Source organism: Labrus mixtus, chromosome 1, assembly GCF_963584025.1.
Source record: "Labrus mixtus chromosome 1, fLabMix1.1, whole genome shotgun sequence".
NCBI lineage: Eukaryota > Metazoa > Chordata > Actinopteri > Labriformes > Labridae > Labrus > Labrus mixtus.
The window spans coordinates 13058502-13082728 of NC_083612.1; the positions used below are offsets into that span (position 1 = coordinate 13058502).

At 41.1% G+C, this 24227-nt stretch overlaps 1 protein-coding gene across 4 annotated transcripts in view; it reads right to left on the reverse strand.

Moving 5' to 3' along the window:
- LOC132955964 (zinc finger protein 609-like) overlaps positions 1-24227 on the reverse strand; it is an 83490-nt gene that overhangs the window by 20091 nt on the left and 39172 nt on the right. For all 4 annotated transcript variants that reach the window (XM_061029266.1, XM_061029355.1, XM_061029115.1 and 1 more), the window contains exon 3: positions 5659-5884. In XM_061029266.1, coding sequence (XP_060885249.1) covers positions 5659-5884 — 226 coding nt within the window. The remainder of the gene's footprint in view (positions 1-5658; positions 5885-24227) is intronic.

Here is a 24227-nt window from a genome sequence, read left to right on the forward strand (position 1 = left end):
GTTCTGTTCTTTTCAGTATACGTCCTCTACTGTTAACAGAGGATGGTCTTCTGTGATTGATTTCTCACTCCATCTCCTTCCTGCTCATTGGCCTGGCAGAGGGCTACAGGCCTCCTGAGAATGCTCACTCTTATTTCAAGGACAGTTTCTATAGCGAGTTCACAGAGAGCAGCCATCGCTCGCCTTTGTAAAAACATTTCAATGAGGCCACTGACAGGTGGTCTTCAAAAGAGCAAGGAAGCATAGCTGGCAAGTGAGCTACAGAGCCGAGTGCTCCTTTCATACAAAATTCTCCTTCCCAACTCGCTGACAGGGTTTGAGAAAGAGAGCAAAAAAAAAAAGGTGACAGAAGACATGTGGTCTCATATGTTTATACAGGAATATCCGTTTCACACTGACCTCTATTCAAACAGCTTTTAACTCCTGTTGTATAGCCAATGATTGCAGCTCTGCAATGATGTAATGTTTGTTGCATAAATAATCTATAAGACAAACATTTTTATCAAAAACAGCCTGTATTATTTATCTATTAGGGAGCTTAAGAAGCTGTGGTCTAGCTTGGGGAATAGCCTGCTGTGTACTGGAGGGTCGGTGTGTGTGTGTGTGTGTGTATTTGGCCGGAGGGATGTGTGCGTGCACTGGCATGGAGCTGCAGTGTTTGGCCAAAGGGGCCCCCTCTGTGTTCCCTCTCTACCCCGGAGCAGAAGCCAAGGCGTTCTGGGCTGCGATTCAAGAGCAATAAACTTCTCCAGCATTTTAGAGATGACATTTGGAGGTATCAGCATGCTAAGCCTGGGAGGGGTTGGCCCATTGCTCTGCCGACACGACCCTGGGAGCTGCCACTGCCTCGTACTGCACTGAGGGGATTTGTGTCAATGCTGGGCCTTAAAATACCAACGCACAGCACCCCTTACCCTTTCTCCTGCCGATGCTTCAGACTCCCCCAAACTGACTCAATGACGCAGACGCACTTTCCCTGGCCTTTTTCTTCTCCAACAAAGGACTTGATGCATCAAACTGTGTGACATTTTATTAAGCCATGTATTAGGGGTTATTTTTTAACATTCAGTAATCCAGGTATGCATTCATGGTTTCATTTAAACTGTCAATTCTACAATAGAAATGAGTCTGCCAGTAGCTATTTAGCATTTTCCTTATTGTGATGTAATTGGATTGTAAAAAAATACTATCTCTATAATCTGTTTATCCTAAGCTAAAAGCTTATCTACAACAAAAATCTATAATAATTGATACTTAATGTATTGAAATTGTGACATCAAAAAAGAAAGATGCAAAGAACTGACATGTTATTCAAACAGACTTTTTAAGATACACTCGTCTCTCAACCAGAAGCTCAGGGGTTTGGTTCCCCAGCTCCTGCAGCTACATGTCGATGTGTCCTTGGGCAATACACCTAACCCAGTGTGAATGTGTATGAATGGACTAGTTAATAAACTGATGGACACTTTACACAGCAGCCTCTGCCATCAGTGTGCGAATGTGTAGGTGTGACCTGCGGTGTAAAAAGCGCTTGTCCATTTACCATTGACCAAAAAATGTTTCCGAACATTCCAAATGATTTTTGAACTCTGGACATTTTCTTGTTCAGTTACTGAGGTGTGCAGTAAAATCTAGAATAAAAGCTGCACTGGTATAAAAAGACCCAGTCTGTTTTTGGCCTGCGTAATCATTTCCATTGCATTCAGTAAAGTCCACTGTGTAGGTTTTTCCAGTAGGCTACCATCTGTTTTTTCGTCATGTGTAGTTTGCATTCCTGCTAGCTACCGGTGCAGTAGTAGAGCTCTCAGCCTACGTTAACAGTAGCCGGTTAAATAGGGACCAACAGCCGGGGACCAGTTAGCCTAGCGCCGTGTTTCCAATCTCCACCGGTCACTTGCTGTGTCATTTCAAACAAACCAGCTCTCCACAAGGATAATTAGCTTAACAGTATACAACCGTTTTCTGTAAATGCACGATTATGAACTAATGAGGGAGAAAAAAAAATGATGCCACCAGCTGGGTCCCTGTTGCTATGTATCCCAGCAATCTTTGCGCACCTAAGTAGCCACTTGCAATACACAATGAATGAGGGCACATTTTTAATCATGTCAGGTCGGGTGCAGTGGGTGAGGCTCTTGCCGTCATGAACGCCCATGTCTGAGCATTTTATTCTGCTATTTTAGTCGCTGTGGTACATAAGATGCAGTTCACTTTTTAGATGAAAAAAATACTGAGGGTATTAAACATGTACACTGGCATACAAAGACAGATGTTGTAGTTTTAAATATTCCTTTTAAATATAGATTGCTTGAAAGAGCAAGTTAAATCTTGCAACTATCCAGATTCAGCGGCACAAGCTGCTCTGCTGAATTAAATTACAAAGATACAAAATGTACTCAGCCTCATCAGATAAGATTCTTGTCAGAGCTGACCAAAGGTGCAGCGTCTTTGATCACGCTTTGTTTGGTGTCGCCTGCTTCCTCCTCATCTGTTTCTTTCTGTGGCATTCGGTGAGTCGTCTGAAGCTGAGACAATTACTGAGAGCCTGTTGTTCATTTACTCCCACAAGGCCGAAAGGCGGAGGTGATGAAGCAGCTGTTGGTTGGCATGCTAAACGAAACGAGCGCACACACGGTGCATGCCTAAACAGCTCTGTATGAGACTTGTCATGCAGAGAAGTGGGGGGGCTGCTCAACTTCACTGCTAATCAGGATGCCTCTGCAATGTCTTGGGGGCCTCTGTTTGTTGCTCTTCTCTGGTGCTCTGCCCGGTTTTGCTTGATTTCCTCATTTGGTTCTCATTTGCTCGGTTGCCCCCACAATGAGAGAAACTGGCTTTCATGGGTCTCTCAGGGAAAAAACAGCAGTGCAGTTCAGAATAAGCAGCATCTGGGTCTCCTTCATTTTAAAACTAGCCAGTAGGTTGTTATGGGCTCGTACCATTAAAATGATGAGAGAGAAACACAACTCTTTGCATTGCTTAATGTTGTGTGCAAAGTGTAATACAATGGAGGTTATTGAGAGACGCCTCCTTAGAAACTCAGTAAGGATTCAATCTCAGCTTAAACTGACAATTATAGAGATATCTGGAAAGGACTCAGCAGCAGTCACATTTCATCCCTAAACAAACAAAAGATGATTTTGTCAGTACAGAACAAGCTGTGGTGCCTGAAGACTTCATGGTTGTACTTATCAAATACATCTCTTCATCCTTTATCACATATTTCTACCCCTATCGTCTGCCTGATAGAGGTTTTGTATGAGAGAAGAAAAACAGGCTTCAAAGAGAGCGTTGGGAAATGTTGTCTGTCCTCACAGCTCGGATGGCCATAACAACCTGTGTGCTACACCTGCATAGTGCCCCCCCCTCCCTCAACATACCCATTTTAAAACCACTCAAAAGCTCCCAGAAGCCCTGTACCTACTGCGTAAGATATTGAGTAGAATCAGAAGAAAACATGGCTCCATCAGGCCAAACCACCACCTTTTCAGCCAAAATAGCAGCTTTGAGAGAGAGAGAGAGAGAGAGAGAGAGAGAGAGAGAGAGAGAGAGAGAGAGAGAGAGAGAGAGAGAGAGAGGATGGACTTGGACGGAGAAAGGGAAAGGGGGCAAGGCGAGGGGGGAGGGTCAATCGCTCTGTGGGAGGCAGAGAATGAGGGAGCACAAACATAGAACTGGTATTGGCTCAGAGCCATGTTTGTGTCACTAACAGAAGTAGCCTTGTCTTTGCCTGCCCCCCTGCCCCCCCCCCCCTCCTGCCCAAAAGCCCCCTGCCTTGCACTCGCTCTCTCCCAGTTTGCTTGGAAACAGAGTCAAGGGGCGAGCGGCTGGATGCTTGGAAACAGAAAAGAGTCCTGATAGAGCCGAGGACAGGGGTGAATCAGACGAAGCCCACGGCTGGAGCAAAAATCAAAAAAAAGGAGGAGGAGGGGGGGGGGGGGGGAGCACTCAATAGCGGGGACGTTGCTTTGGGAATGTTGATGAGGCAGGGACCTTTTCTGTTCGGCTCCTCTGAGTGAAACCAACAAGCAGCACTGTGGCTGTGTGGGCGATTTGTACTCAGCATGCCCGCAGAGCAAGCGAGCTGCGAGCTGCTTTGAAGATTAGGTATTTGCAGTATTTCACATGCACGACAGAAAAAGAGGGCAGTTTTTTCAGAGCCAGCACAACCCGATAGTGCCAGTGATACATCTTCAAATTAAATGAGCTGAATGCGGTTTCCATCAAAGAGACGAAAACTGTGAGCGTCTGAGATTTCACTCGGACTGCACTGCAGGAGGGAAGCCAACTCTATTCCCAACTGGCACTCTCGCAAAAAAGTGCTTTGTGTTCTGAGGCATGTTGTTTGTTAGCAGATATCTCTGTGCAACAAACTCCCGTCTGCACTCTCCTGAGCAGAGAACTAAATCAAGGCCACCTAGGAACTGTCTGCCAACTACTATTCTTGTTGGCAATATTATGCTGCATGTGGACTGTTAAAGCATGTTATAATACCAAGACCAGCTCCCGAGGCAGTCAGGCCTTATCCAATTACATCGTAACAACCATAACATGTATGGTCATGAAAGCTAAAGGGTATTTTTCAAATAATGGGAGCTTTAACTAAAAGCTCCTTGACAAACAAATACCTCTGGGATGTTTTAATGCATCCACACTGGCTACGCCAATACAAGCACAAAATAAACTTTCTCCATATGTTTACAGTCTTGATACAATGAGTGTACTCCTCTCTGCTCAGGACATGATAACAATGCAGCACCACACTCTGGATTTACATTTGGGGAAAAGTCATGTCGAGAATGGCCACACTGCTGATTTTTTAGTTTGATCTCATTTATGATCGAAAAAACCTTCTCACATCCATTTCACAAGAATGACGCGTAGGAGAGCAATGTAAACTCCCACACAGCGTCTAACTTGCAAACAAACATTTATTAGCAACGTTTCGGGTCTAGACCTTCATCATGGTCTTGAAATATATTTCAACTATTTGCATTACAAAAAAGTACAAAGAAGCTGCCCCCAGTTTTCCTTTTTCCATTTGACTGACAAAGACATAGAGTTCAACTTCCACATTAGAAGTTACGTTCAACATATTATATTATTTGAAATGGTAATCACTGCATTTGGGCAACTAAATGTAATTCACTTGTGACATTAGTCTCAATGCTGTTTGTTGTTGTTGTCAGTTTTTCTGTAACACAGGTTTGGGAAGGCAACATTTAATCCACTGTAAGTCTCAAACATCTGGTAGATTTAACAATAAAGTCAAGTAGCTTATCTTAGTGAACATGATTACACAATCAATACACTCTTTTCTCCCTTTTCTGTGTGGTTATGCAGTGATCAGAAGGACCAGACAGCCTCATGTTTGATGTTTCATGTACTGAGTGGAGTAAAAACACAGGAGAATGGTTTACATAAAAGTTGAAGGACATAGAACCTGAGCAGAGAGTCTATCTTACATTTAATGGATCAAAATTGCTTTAGAAAGGACAATCACAGCGATGTTTATTAATGCTGAAGAGCCTGACGGCCAGGTGATGGATTGTTCACTTGGATTTTTTTTTTTTTTTTTTGGACATAACCAGGAGACACTATCAAAACTATCCCAAAACTCTCGCCTGTACAACACAGGTCGGAAAGCCATTCGCTTACCGTCTTCCGTTTCCTGCCACACTATTCCTTCCAGATTGACACTGGTGCCGGGCTCGCAGGGTCCCAAGCATTCAGGCTCGGTGGCCAGGGCCACATCGGACGTGTTCACCGCCACGGAGCGTGTGCGCACCATTATCTGCTCACACGGCGAGGAGATCTCACTGTTGCCTACCGGGGCCAGGAGGTGGAGAGGGGGAGGGGCTGGCGTGGAGACAGGAGACTCCATCTGTGAACAGACAGGAAAGAGAGGAACACATGAGACACTTCAGAAACACTGTTGAAACATGTAGAGAGCGGAAACAGCCAAGGGATCGCCACAAAAAGAGGACGTAAACAAAGTGCTGAGCACATGGAAGTCATTGTGGTGCAGCGACGGCCTTTTATAACAAACCTAATCAGTAAAGTAGTGATGCGGCACTTAATGTTATAATAAACTGTGTCTTTCCTCAACCTTAGAGGTGATTAGCAGGAGGGAACTGCAGGGAGGGACATGTGAACTGCCCGCGTGGAAGGACAGAATTAGTTATGCAGGATTGGTCAAACAGTCCCTCCCCCAGCTTTCCTCCAGAGCAAGATCCGTGACACCAAATCATCTCAGAGGCTGATCGCTCATTAATTCCCTCAATTAAAAGAGCTAGTTGTGGTATGGGAGCGGGCTGCTGAGGGTCAGTAATTGATTCCACCTGTTCTGATACACTGTGACAGCAATGAAGAGACAGCTGGCCTACATGGAAAAATGAAAGGAGCGAGAAGAGGAGGGCGAAGAGGAGGGAAAGCAAACAGGAGAGAGAGAACTGGAGGTAGAAAAGTATGTAGGCGGAAAAAGAGACAGAGAGAAGAAGACTGATGGTGATTTAAGGGCCGCAGACACCAGGCTTAGTGCTCTTCATTCAAGGCAGTCGACATTAAAGCTCTCCAATCATTAGTGGCGAACTGCAGGAGGAATGCCGCGCTGCAGCCAGGAGCACACAGTCATTAATTGGGAATAAAGCGCTCAGTGCTCGCCGGGAATATGCTGCCAATGCTGGTTCCAATTAGCCTTTGAAGACAATAACAATTGACACTTTGGATTATAAACCTGTTCAACCTGTACAAATGTTTACGAACCTAGCTGATGCTTAAAAACTGAGTATGATATCCAAAATAAAAGTCCTTCGTTGCCGTATATGTCAATGTACTTCTCACTTTGAATGCTTAAGGGATAAGGATGTTGGATTGTTGTTGTTTGTTTTTAACATTAATTGAAAGATGATTTAGCAAACCATGATTATTCACATCAGGGTCCCTGAAGTCCCCGGCCAATCATTCGTAATTCATCACGTTCTACACCACAAGCATCGTCATTTAATGCACTAAGTGATGCATAGAAGCTAGTTTGGATTTAAGATTGAATAAATAGATCATATCAAAACCATCTCCTGCAGCCACCCCATGCACTGTCTTCTTGTTCTGTCAGTTTTTTAACCACACGACTTGACAAATTGACACCATCAACATGCACATGCAAAAGACAAAGTCTGAGGATTCAGCTGCCAGAAGAATGAAGGGTGTATCCATCATAAGATTGATTTGAACAGAATTACACAGAAAATAATGTCTCACAGCTGTTTTTAAAAATTAGCTTCATGGTCTCCAGTGGATGAATCCTCGTGACACTTTTTTGTTTCTCAACAGCAGTCAAATTTATAATCCTGAGAAGTATCTTAGCGTGTAACTAGAACAGGACAGCAAAACATATTTCACAAAGGCTTTCCAGACTATGAATCCAACCTTTCAGTTGTTCAGAACAAAACTAATACAACTCCCATCAGCCTCAGCTGCACTTAGTATACAGGTTTATTTAATGCCAAATAACACAAGCCAGAGCAGAAATGCTATCATATAACACTGTGATGGTGACTATGGCAAAAATGATAACCGAAATATCATATGTTAGCAATGTTTCCATGCTTTTATTAGCATTAAGCTGACTGTCTTAAACAGCTTCACAGGGTCAGTTATTAGCGTGACCATGACTCTTTCTTTTAAGTATTTTGCTTTTTTTTAATCCACCCAGGGCTTTGAGATTTCATGATCTTGCAAGATTTTGTCACATTTTCCTGCAAGTATGAAAACATAGCTGAGGCTTACATCAACAATAAACTACTAAATAAAAGATTTGCTTTTCTGTCACTCCTTTTTACAACATCTGATTCCACCTTATTATTAGATTTCACTTAACTCAAGGTGAATAATACTTTTGATGGATTTTTAATTAATCTAGTTTCTTGGAATGAATAAAGATGCTGTGATGAATCATGACTCATAAAACTTGTTATTGGAAAGCAAAAAACCATCTGTCAGACATTTCAGAGGACCGAATAAGAAATCGGAATCTGTGATGAACTGAGTGCTTTGAAAACCAAACATTAGTCCCTGATGAAATGTAATATTAGCTCAAGACTAGCAGAAGCTTCACATTTCTTAGTTTACAGAAATGAGCATGGATAGCCCCGTTTCTGCTCAGAGGAAGAGCAAATGAATGTGTGCAGAGAGCGGCCGAGAGTCTGGCCTAACGACATCGTAATCACTGTGTGTCAGTCACTGACGCATGACGTGACCAAGCTGCAGGCCGGCTGAGTGAATGAGACAGGACAGGTAATCACCCGAGCTGTCACCACACACTGTTTCCAGGCCTTATGGAGACGCAGAGAGCCGCAGACAAGACCACACAACCAGCCCTCCATCAGAGTGACAGCACACGGTGAGAGGTGCAAACAGGTTCATCCAGAGTCTCCTCTAAATTGACTCGAACCTTCAAACTAGAAACTGTCCATGAAAAGATCTGAGGGTTATCTTTGTCAAATTTCCGATGACATAATAATGAATGGAAATAAGGAAATTATCTCTTTTCCCAGAGGGAATTGTAATGACAGGGGAAGGCTTATAATAATCACATTTTCACATTTCCCTCATTCATTTGGCTCGCTGGTAGTGGGCGATGCTTTACTCATATACCAATGGATCCAGATGTAAGCTTGTAAGACCCATCTAATATGAGAGAAATCCACAATGTGTGATCACATTATTTAATCTTGAAATGAAGATATGACCTGTGATACATTGACTAATAAGAAATGGTGAATATTAGCTTTAAATGTCCCATCACACAGGTCAAATGTTGGTCAAATGCATGCTGAAAGGGAATGCATGGTGCACATACATTGAGTTTCACGCAGTCTTATGCAATGTGCTTATTTTTCATATTGCCATGATGATGGGCATGTAATATATTGAGCATCCCTGTAGTGTGTTGACCTATGAAATGTAAACTTATAGTTAAACATCTTTTCTAGAATTCTTTTTAATGTCATCTCACGTCTTGTTTCGGCCAACAGACCGACCAATAGCAGCCAGGAGTCTGTGAAAAAAACCAAACTCAAGTCAAATTGAAGTAGCTACTTTAGAAATGAAATGTTGACATTACTCATTAATCAAAATATTTGTAAAAAGTCAACGTCAAGTGAAGTTCAAGGACCCCACCCCACCCCACCCCCCGCGCCGAAAGTATTACCTTTTGTTAATCCAGCACTCCAGATATTTGTTTTGAAAGCAGGTAAATCCTAGAACTTCTAAACCTGGGATGAATCATTTGTGTGAATCAGGTCCTATTGATCACTTTAACAGCCTTACACAACATGTTCAGACAACAAGTTCATCTGACCTAGATCATTTCTATGTTTACCCTCCCCACTTAAAGATCATTCTTCCAGTTTAGATATATTTTCGTTCTATGTTGATTTACTTTTAAATCTGAATATGAACGGCCAGTCTAAACTCAAGAAGAGAACTCTTCTGTAATGAGCCAACAGAATCACAAGACATGAATGAGCAGTGTTGCTTTACTTCCAGCTTCTATCAATGGATGAGCGAACAAAAGGACTTTCACTGTGGGGCTGCAGAATGTAAACCCACACAGGAAAAAGCCTGAAGTCTTGTCCGGGGTTTCCACTAAACCACTGAACTACACACTTTGTCACATCACACAAGGCTCTACTAGACGCTCAGCCGATGCCAGGTTCCATGATTTATTCCCTCCTTGCAAGACTTTACAAACAGATTTTCAAATCTCCCCCTTAAACCACAATGCTCGAGTGTCACGCAAGCCTTCTTTTAACTGAAACCCCATGCCAGCTCCTTTTAAAAAATAAAAATAAAAAAAAACCACACTGGGAAGAAAAATGTTTAACTGACTGACAAAAATCCCATGAATCTTGGTCTGGTGTTGAGCATGCCTCTGTGTGCTGATAGAGGGGAAACTCCATCTGGATTTTCAGCGATCATAAAATAACCTCGCCCCGGGAAGACAGACACATGCTGCACTTTTTACTGGACACATTAACTTCAGCTTTAACTTGTTTATTACAGTTGGGATTAAGAAACCGAGCACTGAGCTTGGGCGAGGATTATGACAGGATTACACTGCAGTGTCGCCTTCAGACACCTGTCTTGGCTGTACTCAAGCGGCTGGTGTGAGGCGAGAACATCACCGACCAAATTTCACCTCGAATCTTTGAATGTAAATATACTGAAGACAGCAGTTCATGTGCCTTAAGTAGTCTCGGACTGAACAGATTCTACTTGACTCGCAATGAATCCTGCTAAAGGGGAGACATGTGGGAAGAAATTACCATTTCTCAAACACCTGTATGATTTGTTTTCTGACTAGAGTTTGTTCACTGAATTCTCTATGAATTTAGAAAAGGGCATATTCAGCATTAATCTCTGTTAAAGCCCCTGGACTGTGAAACTGCCTGCCAGAGGAAATTATGCTGGTTTAATATTTTAAAGGAGCAATGTGTAAGATACCTACTGAATAAAATCACAAAATGAACTTACTATATATTTCAGAGATGATGAAAACACGCCATGTTGAAGTGCTGGCGTCTCTGAGAACAATGCAGCTGCCAGTGTATCTCCTTTTTTTTCAATTCAGCGCTATACATACTATTAGTTTGTAAAATGTTGATGAGAATAAAAACAACATCCGTTATCAACAGAGCATCTTCTCTACTGCTCTGCTTCCATACACCATGCTCATGTTACACAGTGTAAAGAGTGCATGTTCTGGTCATGGTTGATTTACTCTTTCATTCAACACAGAGAATGATGTTCAGTTCAATACACTTCATCATAATAACCACTAATACATTTGTTCAGGTGCTGAACCAGCAGTATCTCTGGTTCAGAATGTGCATGCTTGCTTTCCGTATCTATAGTCTGGTAGTCTGTTATGAAGCTGTTTAAAACCCAATAGCATGAAGAATGATACCCATGCCTCAAAGGATTGTGATTATCTTTTGACACCAAAGTCAAGACCTGCATTTAACCCGAGCTGAAAGGAGGGCACCTGACATCAGGTCAGATAACACAGAGGGTCATGTGGATTGACCGCAGACGTGGTTTTATCTCCTCACTCTCTGTTTAAAACAAGAGATGGGAAACGGATTCTTTAAGCAGTCAAATTCCATTACCAGTCCATTTTGTTCAATTGCAGAGCGTGCACTGTAAAAAAAAAACCCTTATAAAGAAATGTATAACAATAATGCATGTGTGGCTTTCTATTTCTATTTCTAAGATTAACCCAGTCTGTTAGCATAACTCTTGTTAACTCTCTTTTTATGGTGATAATGGAAGAAAACAGGTCTGGAAAGCTTCATTGTTAGCCTCCCTACATACAGCATGAACAAGCAGCATTTTTGAACCGGTGGTTTATAATATTACAGCCGTGTTTTACTAGAAAGACATTCATCATCTGTTTAATCTGCAGGCTCAGTTTATGTGAAGAAATGTCCTAACAGGGGAACTTGGATTTGTCGACGGATACATTCATGTAAGGCTAATCACTGTTAAGTGTTGAAATGTATTGAGAGTGTTGTAAAACAGAAGTAAATCACAAGTTGTGATGCAACAAACGGAGTTGAAAATGATTGTGCAATCGATTTTTAACCTGAATTAAAAAATCGATTGCACAAAGTCTATAATAGATCGAACCTGGCCCCTGTTCAAAGTGAATCATTGAACAATATAGATGTTCCATCCTGATAAAGCATTTTTAACATCAAAAGAAAGAAAGTATCAGTCTTGAAAAGAGAAAATGAAATTCCTCATGACACATGGGGCCCATTATTATTAAGTAAAAAGCAATTCTAGCTGAAGTGCTATTAGATGGCTGAGTTCAGTGTTCCTGCTTCAATTATGTAATTCTTTCTGACACCGGGGGCGAACACTGTGAACATCTTTGGTGAGTTAAAGGGTCGGAGGCCAGTGGAGATTACACTTCTCGCTCGCTCCAGTCGGTGCCTCTTTCAGCACCACTGACACCCAGTTAAGACACGTCGGGAAGAAAAGGGCCCCGGCTCTTTTTATCTGTCACACAAACAACAAGGGGACTTGTAACCTGCACAACCTTTTCATTCCAGACAAATGCAACTCCCCCGTCTTCTTACTATAAGATTGCAATCCCATCTCAAGTTTGTCTCAACTCAAGTTTCACCACTATTAGCATTTAGCTGCAACTGAGAAGAAACGCAAAGACGATTTATCTGAATAGATTTCTTCAAATATTACAATCAGCCAGGAGTCGGAGAAACGGGGACACAAAATGACTGGATTGCCTTTAAAGTCGTAAAATCCTATCAGCTTGTTTCCAAACACTGGCCTAATTCCTTCAGTAAAGCCACACTCTTGTTTCTCTTTGAAGCTCAGAGTAATCACAGAAACTGAGAAAGAGAGAAAACACAAAGAGGAACACCTGACATCTATTGTAGACCACCGGCTGGGAAAGGCACACAGTTTGTAGGCAACTCTGCTCCGTTTGAGCTGCTAGTTGTGCTTCCAGGAATGCATAAGCGCACATAAATATTACAGGAAGAAAAACTAATCTGTGATGAAGTCGCTCACCCATGACCTCCAATCTCTGGGAAACCCTAGCCAGTAATCCAGGATCTTACTGGAAACCGATGTCGTTTTACAGAGAAGCTGTTTGCCATGTGACTTGTCAACGTTGTAGGATCATGGTGTAGGAGACCCCCAAATAGACCAGAAAGGTCCGTATAGAACGACTCGTGAATTCAAATGGAGAATTGCTGCTCCCTCTCTTTTGCTTGCAGCAACTTTGAGTTTAAAACATGAAGGTTTTTCAGCCTGGTCACTTTTTGATACTATCGATCATCAAACTAATGGAGAATGTATCTTTTTAAAACACATGGTATCGAAAAGTATGCGAGAATCAAACATTTGACAACCTTAGACCTAAACGGACTATTACAAAGATGTTGCATGCCGCACACGGTTCACCTGAAACTAGTTCTTATGCTTTTATTTATAAGGTAATGTCGAGGAAGCCAGCTGACTTGGTGAGCAGATGATGCGGAGGATACGTATAAGTGTAAGATGACAGAATTTCATCATGGCTTTTTACTGGAGGAATGGCCGCCACTTCTGTAAAAGAGGTGTGTTTGGAGGCAGAGTCTGCGACACTGGTGGTGAAATCGTTCCTTCAATGTATTCACACAAATCATTTTCCTACAATATTTAGATGCCAACAGCTACTTTTGATCTACGTCTGTTGACATCAGGGCTGACACATTTTGATTGATGTAGACTGAATGAATTCTAAAATTGGATCTCAGTCCTGTATCAGATGTGGGGACCACATTTGAAGGCACTGACAATAAGTAAAAACATCTCATCCCAAGTGATTCCTTCTGTTCACGCTGATTTGATTAACATCTGAGAAACAAAAGGATTTGGGAAGCTTTTTCTTGCAGTCTGAACATTGCTTCAGAGTAAATTCTGATCAACGTAAATCACATTTTACCATACAGCTTTAAGAATTCCACCTTTTCAGATTGTGTAATATTTCAAAAAATCTCCTGGTAATTCTGATTAGTGTCAGCCCACATTTTGACACTCCATGCTACGGCTCATTTAATGATCTAACACAACCTCCAACATCCGAAACAGAAAGTGAAAGCTGAAGACATGAAGACGAAAAGACGTGTGTGAAAGCTTTGCATGCAACGCTGCTAAAAGTCATCTAACAGCTGTGAATTACATCTACAGCTGTCAAAGAGACAAGAACTGCTCTCACGTTTGCTCTTAATTTACTTTTTAAATTACCGGTACCTCTTTTTCAGAGTGTGTGAATTTCAGGAGTTATCAAATTGAATATCTTTTAGTGTGACATCGCTTGAAGAGCCTCTACTTTACAAAGGCCTTTGATTATTCTGACAGCAGAGAGTACACAGAGCCGTTTTTCAAAGAGAAACCTCTTCAGAGAGCAGCAGAGGCTTTACCTGTGGAGACATATGCACCCACTGATGAAAGGACAACATACATTAGTCAAGAGACTGCTCCTCCCGCTCCCAGCAAAATGATGGGAAGTAAAAGTGATATAAAAAGACAGACGGCACAGGGGACCGCAGGGGAGAGGACTGAGCCAAGATAAGTGGAGCTTACCAATTTGCTCACTTATGAAGCAGTGGCCTAATTTGCTCGGTAAAGCAGAGTTATACTGAGAGAAAACATGTATCTCCTTTCGACTGAAACTAAACTGCAGAAGTACTGAATGTACACTTATGTTAGGTGTGTTTACAACCACTCGGACTGTTTGATGCTCGTAATCCTAAATCTCCTGGCAAAGTCTCCCATCTTTTGGAATTAAAGTGCAGCTAGACTTTCTGATTGGCTTGTTGAATCAGAGTCTGACGCTGATTGTGATATGATAGCGTTGCTGTGCAGGTCTTCAGCACGGCAAAACAAAAAGGTCTGCACAATCCGACATCAGCAATTAAGCAAGTAAACTTGTTCAAATTAAAGAACTGCCAAGACTGATAGAAAATGCTTACATTTTGCGGGTGTTCTGTCATGAACCAAAAGGACTACAGGTATAAAGATTGCAAACTTATTTCAAGGAAATTCCTTCAATAGTTGCTGAGAGAGATTTTTACTCAACACTGCAAACTTCAACCTCGTTGTTACATTGAAAGAAAAGTCAAGGGACCAACAAAGGCAAGGAATTATCCTCTGAGGACTATGAACAACTGCACTGAACTTCAAAACAGTCCTCATAATAGCTCCAAGGATTGCCTTACGCTCACCCAACAGGGAGAAAAAAATCCTGATGCTGCTAAAATTGAATAACACCGCCAGACACAACTCCCAGTAGAAAAGACAAAACAGTCTTTTGTTTCCCATTGCTGTTATGTTCGGTCATTAGCTTGTGGAAACGATCAAATTGACTTTACTAGAAAAGCAGGTGCAAAGCTAAACATGTAAAAGGAAGTCAACTCCGCAGCGCAAGTTTTAAGTAAGTCTTTCCTGTCTTCATGCCCTGCAGGGAGTCACAAGTTTATCTACCATGCCATGAAACGATCCTGAAAACAAACGAGAACTGGACAGATGACTTAAGTTTCTTACCAAGAAAAGTTGACATCATTTCGTACTTCTTAGCTCAGAGATCTGACAGGCTTTGGTTGGCTGACTGGCTTACACACAGCAGGTGGTTTGGTACACTTCTCTCTTGTCTGGGTTCAGCCTGACCTTGTCAACCTAATTCCTTCCTTTCCTCTCGCTTGCTCAGCCAGCTCCCTTGAGCCTCCGCCTGCTATTGTTTGTTAGATGACAGGGTGGGGGTTGGGTTCGAAGTGCACTGGGGTTGGCTGTTGGGTATCATGAGGACTGAAAGCTCTCCGTGTAGAAGCAGGGTAACCTGAGAATCTGATTATGGTGACTGCTGTTAAAAATGTATGCCAACAGAAGGAGTAGCAAACAAAAACGGTATCTGCTAAACTCAGTAACTCACTCATAGCACCCAGAGTGCTGTTTGTTATAACATTCATGTTTTATCTCAAACATCATGTAAAATAGTGTTATTCTGGGAATTATACAGTTTAGTAGTTACAATGAATAATTTCAATAACATGCACGCACACTAAAGGTGGGAAAAATAATCAATTTATGTAAAAATCTAGATTCTTTTCTTCTGAGATTCTAAATAAATTCCTAACTAAAAAAAAAAAACAGTCACTGCCTGCTAAATGCTAAGGCTCGCTCTTTAACTCAGTTGAATGCCAAACGGAGCAGCAAGAAATCCAGCCAGTCTCACAGATGTCTGAGTAGATCATGAAGTATGTACTAATTCAAAAATAGTCTTTGTATCATGAATCCATCATTTTGAATCTAAAATAGATTCTCAATCAAATTGTGACCCCATGAATTGAAATTGAAACATGAGACACCCAAAGATCCCCAGCCCTAACGCACACATACCAATCATACGTCAAACATCTATAGATTTCGCTGATTTAATAAAGTCATAATGGTACCAAATGAAGAGCCGTTTGGGAGCCGAAAGAGCTGGCTCTTATTACTGAGCAGAACCAAATGATCCGGATCACTAAAAAGGGCTGAGCTTCCCATCACTAAAGCAGACACAAATACTTTCTAATACCAATCAATGAAACTAACGAAAGCAATTAAGTGTTTGTTGTTTGTAGTCTTTGTAACGATTGCTTTGCTGTCTGTGAAATATATATTTTTTAAATAGAATACCCACAAAATTCCTACAGACCTGGGTGACATCATTAACTTTATATCAGACCAAACAAAGGACATTGGGTTCACTGTCATGTTAAACTAATAAAATCCTGACATGGTGACATTTACACAGCACAACACACAAAACCAGAAACACAGCAGAAAAATACTGTGCAACATTAAATACTGGAAGAATTTTAAAACATGAGATTATGTTCGAGGCTGAAAACATTTTCAGCTATGACATATTTTAACTAAATCCCAGAAAACCACAATGGTGATCCTGCCAGGGTCTTAGAGTGAATCTCTCACCTTTCTTCCATTTCTCATTGTCGCACTTAGACCAAAGCTCAACAGACAACAACATAATCTATTAAAAACAATAAGCTGTATCCTTGCCAAGGTCACCAACTTGTGTTGAACAGAGAGAGAGAGAGAGAGAGAGAGCTGTGCTGGGAGCAGAAATCCAGATAAACTGAGCTGAGCCTATGAGGATTTCTCTCCCCGCAGCCCCTCTCCATCGTCATAAATCTTATCTCACAGCAAAGGGAAGCCTGACAACAAACTGAGAGGCTGTCATCAGCAGCTCAGCCACCTAGATTCCCACCCAAATACCAATGATTCACTGTGTGACGGCTTACAAGTCTGAGGCTTGGACCCGATGCTTTGAGCTCAGGCTGGAGAGAAGTAGAGCTCCCTGTGTCGAGTACTGAGTGTTAACAGCTCACCAGAATACTGACAGCTGTGACCAGGACTCCAGTTTCAGGTATCTGAATTCAAAAGCTGAGAAACTGAGTCGAGGAAAAAAATACTCAAAGAAATACTACCCAGGAACCTTATCAGCTCGGCAACAAAAGACTTCTTACTAGTGCCACATATTACAGAAGGAAAACAAGTTGTTATTGAGGCTGTGAGATTTCCCCAGAGCCCCTAACCTCAAACTATTCATAGATGTTCTCCGTCAGTCTGTTTCCCTTGTGTTGACGCTCCTCCGTGGGTGGTGCCTTTTTCAAACGTTCCAAAGACAATCCTTAGCTGCGCATCAAAAAACACACACTGCTTTTCAAGAAAAAAAAATCTGAATCATGCCAAATTACTTACTAATATTAGACACCATTTGGACTGACACAAACAAACAGAAAGCAATACATATCTTAATATAAACCTGTGACACTCAGTTTGGATGCCAGAACGTGGGAACTTGTCAAAATCAATATTACAGCAGTGGATGATATATATTCAAGGGATTGTTTGCAGATTTTTACCCAATATCTCACGCTATCTCAGTTAGGAGGAAAAATGTAAACAGATGTTACAACAGCCTCTTGTCTCTGGGGTACAGCTGTATGGAGCTGTGAAATCTGTTGTCTTGCAGACCCAGAAAACTCATTTGACTTAGTAGTAACAGGCTTTTCCAGCTCCTCAGTCTGTTCGATTGCAAAAGTTGCAAACTGTTAGTAGAAGGGAAAATGGCTAGACATGTTTGTGTTTTTCTTGCAGATACCCATCCAGATATCCATAATCAGTGTTTGTTTAAATAAATAATCCCTCAATATTGTGGTTCCAGAAATAAAAATCCCATTCATAATCTCCATTGGTTATTGGCCATAATGTCACAACCATCCCAGGTAGACTAACCACGAGCTAGCTGAGTGAGAAATTATGGTATATGCTCCTGTAGAAGACACAAGTTTGTAACCTTGTTTGAAGAAAAACATGGATTATTCGGGATCTCAGGGACATGAACTACACTACCCACAATCCTAGAGAGTCACAGCAACGGTTCTGATTCTTGGAGCCCTCTGTTGCCATGGAAATGTTTACCGCCCCTACTACCACTCAACACACTTTATAGACACAAAGTTCAAAATATTACAACATTATTATTAACAATATTAACACAACAATAAAAATAAATTGAGAATGACGGTCCCTGATTCGAATCGCAATGGATTGTGGGACGCATAGTAGCTCACCTACAGAAAAAAAACATGTATGCAGTTTTGTTTCCTTTTTCTTTATTTTCCATTGTTGCTGAATCAAATGTTTTATAGTCATGAGTATTCAGGTAGATGGTTGACTTGGTTCCAGGAGTCTTTTAAAAATCATATTAAGAATTTATCAAATGTCAGTGGAGGATTTGAAAGGGGAAATTCACGTCTGAGATCATAGTTGAGTTCTATGGCTTTGAGATTTAAAATAGTACTTATTATTTGCATGCTATCATTTAGCAAACTCTGACTAACATTACACTCTTTACTATCACGACACTGATTTTGTGATCTTGACATACTTATTTATCTAAAACCATTTCTTTCGAAGGACATTGAATAGCAAACTCATCAATACCCGATTAAGGTAACAAGGACAGTACCAATATCACAATGATCAGTATAGGAACAAGTCTAAAAATGAGCACGAGTATAGCATGACTGGAATATTAATCTATATAAATACAGGCAAAACAAATGCAGTTAAGCAAAGTTGCTGGCGCGCAATGCATCCTGGTTGATGTAGTATATGTGCTGACACATATTCCTGAGCACGAGAACTCAGCTATCCTGGCCCAAACTAAATAATATATATCTTCTAACGAGTTAAGATACCATAGCAACTGATCACTTAAATTCAATTTGAGCTTCAATTTGGCGATCTGCAAATGTTCAAACAATTAAAAGCTTAACATCGTTACATATCAATCAGCAGAAAACAAAAGGAAGCACAAGAATCCTCCTACAAGCTTTCAAAATGTATTTTCGGCTTGTCCTCTGACAGAATGCAGGAGAGGTTTTAGCCATGTCAACAGGGGAGCAGAGGATGAAGCTGCTGAGGTTGAGGCTTCGTCTGTAGGGGTAGAAATATGTGTACTACATGCTGAGGAGTACACTGCTCTGTTCTGCAGACAGTTCTTGATTTGCACTCACTGAGCTGTCCCTCATGCTGCTCCTTTAACTAGGACTTGCTACTCTGACTGACCTCCGCTGCTGGCTGCCTCACAGAGCTCCTATTGAACCGTGTCCATCTTAATGGACGCTGATGTGCACTATTACTGAGTGCCAGTAGCTTTTGCACTGCACCCTCAGAGCCCCTATAGACTTTTACACCTTAATACACCTCTGGGCAATGAAAACTGGAGCTCGCACCACATGACATTCCAACACTCTGGCCGCTGAGAGGGAAAAAATACTTGACAAGGCAGGTCAGAAGAAGAGCAAGGCAGGGTAAGTTACACCACAGCTTATTTTCTGATCCTTACAGCACGTCCATGACTTGTTTTGATAATTATAGACTTGAACTGTCTTGAATATAATCCAGGGAGTTATCCGAGAAGCCTTTTCTGGAGTGAAAAACACGCTCGAACAGGCCAACCTGGAAATAAATCCACTTCAGGATGTATCAAATCAATCCAAAAGCCATTTCAAACTGCTCACTAGGTGCACTTTGGCAAACAAAAGCAGGCTAAGCCTTGAAATGTGCCTAAGACTCCTGCTAAATCAAAGTAGAGGTAAGAAATCTCTAAACAAATTACATCTCTGTGCCCTTCAGATCATTAAAAGCACTAATAAGTCAGGCTGTGGATGATGTCGAGGGAGCAGAGAGTAAAGTGAAACCTGCTGTAACACACCAAATCTCCCCTCGCTCTGCCAGCCGCTCAGCAGAGGTCTGCTGCTCTCAGCCCATCAGAGTTTGATGACCTTGTTAGTTTGAGTGCCTAATCTGCTAATGCCCTGATAAAAATAAACAGTCAGTGCAGTCATTGTAACCCTCCCTCCTCCTCCTTGTCTCTGTCTGCAGCTGCTATCCACACACACAGATGATACCCTCCATCTTTATTTATCCAGGGGACTTAGCAAGACCCTGACAGTCTCAGTAGCCAGGGGGGGTCGGCAGTATTTATTGTAAGTAAAAGATAGATGCATCTTAAAGATAGTTGGAGGCATTTTGTGTTTGTGGAGCTGCAATTAAGAGTTTAAATTTCATCACCAAACATGTGTGTCTTATTCTTCAATAAGAGTTTCATCACAGAGCAGCATGTGAAAGGATATTTTTATGACTGTATTTGGCTTCTGTTCTAAGGTTTTCCAAGTACATCTATTCCCAACACTTTGCCTCTTTGGAGTTGAATAATTCATACTAGGTTTGAGATGAGGTTGTAGATGAATAATTTAACCCGCAGTATGTATTAGGAAATTCTAAGAAAATGAGTCGTTGACATTTCACTGCTGTTTTTTTTTTTTTTTTTAATTTAAACATGCTTACTCTTGTCTTTCTCTTGGAACGATGAGGCTGACGCTCACAAACGCACAGCTTATACAACATTACATTTACATGATGATATGGTCTGCAGATATCAAGGGATACATCAACGTTTGACGTTCGTTTTAGCCACGTCAGGACAAAACCACAGACATTACTAAATGGAAAGTGCAGTGTGAAGGTCATGAAGCATAAAGCTTGTGGATTCTTGCAACATTTCCTTTAGGGTATATTAAAGGTCCCATTAATCAGCAATAAGCAGAGAGCCTCAACCTTTAGAGCAATATCCTCTGCTCGGTTATTAACAATAAAAAATGCCATTATAAGTATGACTTAAGTGACTGGATTTAACAGCAAAATGTCTCACTCTTCCAGGGATGCATAAACCTAATGGATATGATTAAACATAATTTTGTTTTCCAGATGGACGGAGAGGCCCCACTTACCAAACATAATTGAATGTGCGAGCTCAGCTCATTGCCAAGGACTAAACAACTCCCCAGCCTCCACTGCAAGGAGGAGCTCATTTCCATATTAACTTCACCTTTATTGATCCACTCACACATCGTCCCATCTCCTCGCTACAATAACACCCCAAAGTCTTATTGGGATATTTAGAGAAGGGATGGAAGAAATGCACTCGGGGGGGGGGGGGGGGGGGGGTTAACTATCATAGGAAATAAAGAGCATATTTGGGTAATTGAGCATTCTTTGGGTGGAGGATGAAAAGTCATCGCAGCAGAACAACAACTAATTCAGGAAGCTTGCTCTCAGCGCTGCATATCAAGGTTGAAAGTGAGTAATATCCCATTTAAAGAATGCCAAGCTATCAAACTCCTCAGCTCATCTGTGCACCAGTGAAGTAATTTGAGTCAAAAACAGTAACCCAGCTAAACACGAGCCACGTCAACTTGATTTATTTAGACTTCAAACTAATCTCACAGCACATCGAGTTCAAATAAAGGTCCATGTCTGCCACACAGTTCTGCTTACACTACATCGGGTGTTTGCATAATCAGATGTGCTCAAACATGTTTGTCAGTGCGTGTCCTCTGCTTGTACACTTTGCTTTGGCTGGACACGCACTGCAGCAGATGACAACATTTACATCACACAGACATCCAGAGGCCAGGGAATCACAGAAAGCATAAATCGACGGTCAAAGTGAAGACGTTTTTGAAGGGATTGTGATTTTCTAATTAGTGTTGATACAACATGTTGTCAGTTGAGGTAATACATTTCTTAGATTGAGCTTTATTGGTCTGAGAAAGCAGAGTTCTTATTCTTGCTGCTTAGGCAAGCAAATGCAGAGACTATAAATCCAAGCTAGAATAATCTGGTAATTTTCCTGCCAACTTTGTCAGATGATTGTTTTGGTGCTGAAAGAACAGCAGATTGTGCAACTGGGTAGTAATACACCCAAGAGAAACAGAAACATCCAAAACAGCTGAAGTAGTTTGAATGTAATGTTTCTTACTCAGAGAGGAAGAGAAAAGTCTTTAAATTGCAGAATAATCCCTTTAAATTGTCAGTTATCGCATATCTGGTAAAGCTAGTTAGGAGACCTGGTTTAAAAAACCTAAATAAGCAAAATACCAACATTAGTATATGAAGATATATCTTTTAGAATTGTCTTTGTATTTGATTAAAGATAGATAGTAGATGCACAGTGAACACCTTTTAAACAAAAAACAAATTGTACTGAATAAGGTTGTTAAAATGTTCAATACCTTGATACTTTTTGATACCACCTGTTTGAAAACGATACAATGTCAATTTTTATTTGATTTATAGAATCGAAAAGTTCCAAAGCCAGACAGAGGGCCGAAGTTTCTTTTCATTTTTTGGTCATTTAAAACAAGAAATTAGCCCATTTTGGGTGCCCAGGATGTGTATTTTTACTGCTATGGTATCGAGAGAGGTATCAGTATTGTATACTTTTTACTAGAGTCATTTAAAGGTTTAACAATCTGGTATCATGACAACCACAGAGCTGGAGTAGATCATAGGTGAAGTTGGTTTAATTGGACAAATCAACAAACTGCAATAGTAGTTTTAGTGAGTCATGCAAAAGTGTGAAAGTTCATCAGACGCCAACTCTACACCAAGGTTAATTATACAGAGAAGGAGGATTTTACAACTCTTTACGGAAAGGTATCACATGACAATCACTTTATTATTCAACTTTATGATTGACAGTTTAACAGTTGAATGATGTAATCCACTCAGAAAGTGCACGTACACATATTATATGTGAAACTCAGTATGTTGTCAAATGAAGTCACATTGCATTAGGGTAAATCTAAGCCAGGTTCAAGTTTTTCTTTTTTTGCAGATTACTCTAAAGTTTTTTGGACTTTGCCTGTTCTGTGTGTGTGTGTGTGCAATGCATGGGCTACTTCCAGGTGGTTCTGGTTTTCTCCCAGTCCAAAAGACATTCATTTTGGGTGTACTGGGGAAAATGAAAATGCCTTTCGGTATGAAATGACCCGAGGAAGAATAATAGTTACTAAGGCGTTGGTCAATGGGGATTCCGCTAAAGAGTAATATCCACCTGGATTCTTAAACTTCTGTTTTTCTTTGCACAATTATGGTTATTTAATTATTTCCAGCAGTATTTCCCACACCATAGCCTCTCTCATAACTGAAGTGAAGAAGAAAAAAAAACACAAAACCAGGAAAACCGCTGACCGAAAGGGTCCTGAGCTAAAACAGAAAACAGGAGAAAACACTGTTTTGACAGGGACTCCTTCTCATGCCTACAACAGCTAATGCAACACTTCTGTATTCAAGGACACTGAAGCAGTCTGCTCTGAGCAGATCAGCATTCACAAGAGGACGGCTGTGGCAGAGGTGACTTTGATGCATGTGGTACTCTTGTTTAAGGAAACCAAACAGCATGAGAAAATCAAACCTCAATGCACTGGAGACTATAAAAACATTGGCACGCAACCAGGTTCTGAGGAGAGGTTTAAGCAGAGGACAACCCTACATTTATCACGTATGGCTTTTAAGGTTTTTAATGTTATAAATCATGCAAATATATAAAATCCATAGGACACAAGGGTCAAACGTCTGGAGAGAGAGAGGCTGCAGTTTCATGCAGAACAAGGAGGAGATATATAAAAAGGGTACATTTGCAGAAAATGTGTCAGGCACAAGGAGTCAATTCACTTCTTTTGTTTAACCGTTCAGTCTATGAATTGCATTTACAACATTTCACACGCATGAACACTGATTGGTGGACGAGTTAGGCTCCAGTTACTTTGACATTTATTTCCAAAATTTCACACTCATTTTGAAGTTCAGGTTTGACTGAGTCATCTTTGTAGGACTGTTTTATGGAGCCTTTCTGCAGATAATAACTTCATCATAACTCTTATTTATATTGATATTTTAATGCTCTCCGCCCTTCATCTGCCAAGTGTGGCCTTGGTCCGAGAACCTCTGCCAGCTGCATACATTTAAAAAGTCATGTAAACAGTGGCCGACGCCTCGATGCCAAAGTCAAATAGTTCCGTGTCATCGAGTTTGAAAGGATTTGGCAGCGAAGCAACACTTTAGTCAGAGCAGCAGAACAGAACAATCCAACAGTGTTTGTACACGTAATGCATTTATTGTTTATTTATCTATTTATTTCTCCTGAGGAGCATTTGATTGGGGGCGAGGATTTAAGGGATTCAGTGTTGATGAAGCGTTAAGTTGTTGGCCTGAGGCCTGGGTCAGTGAGT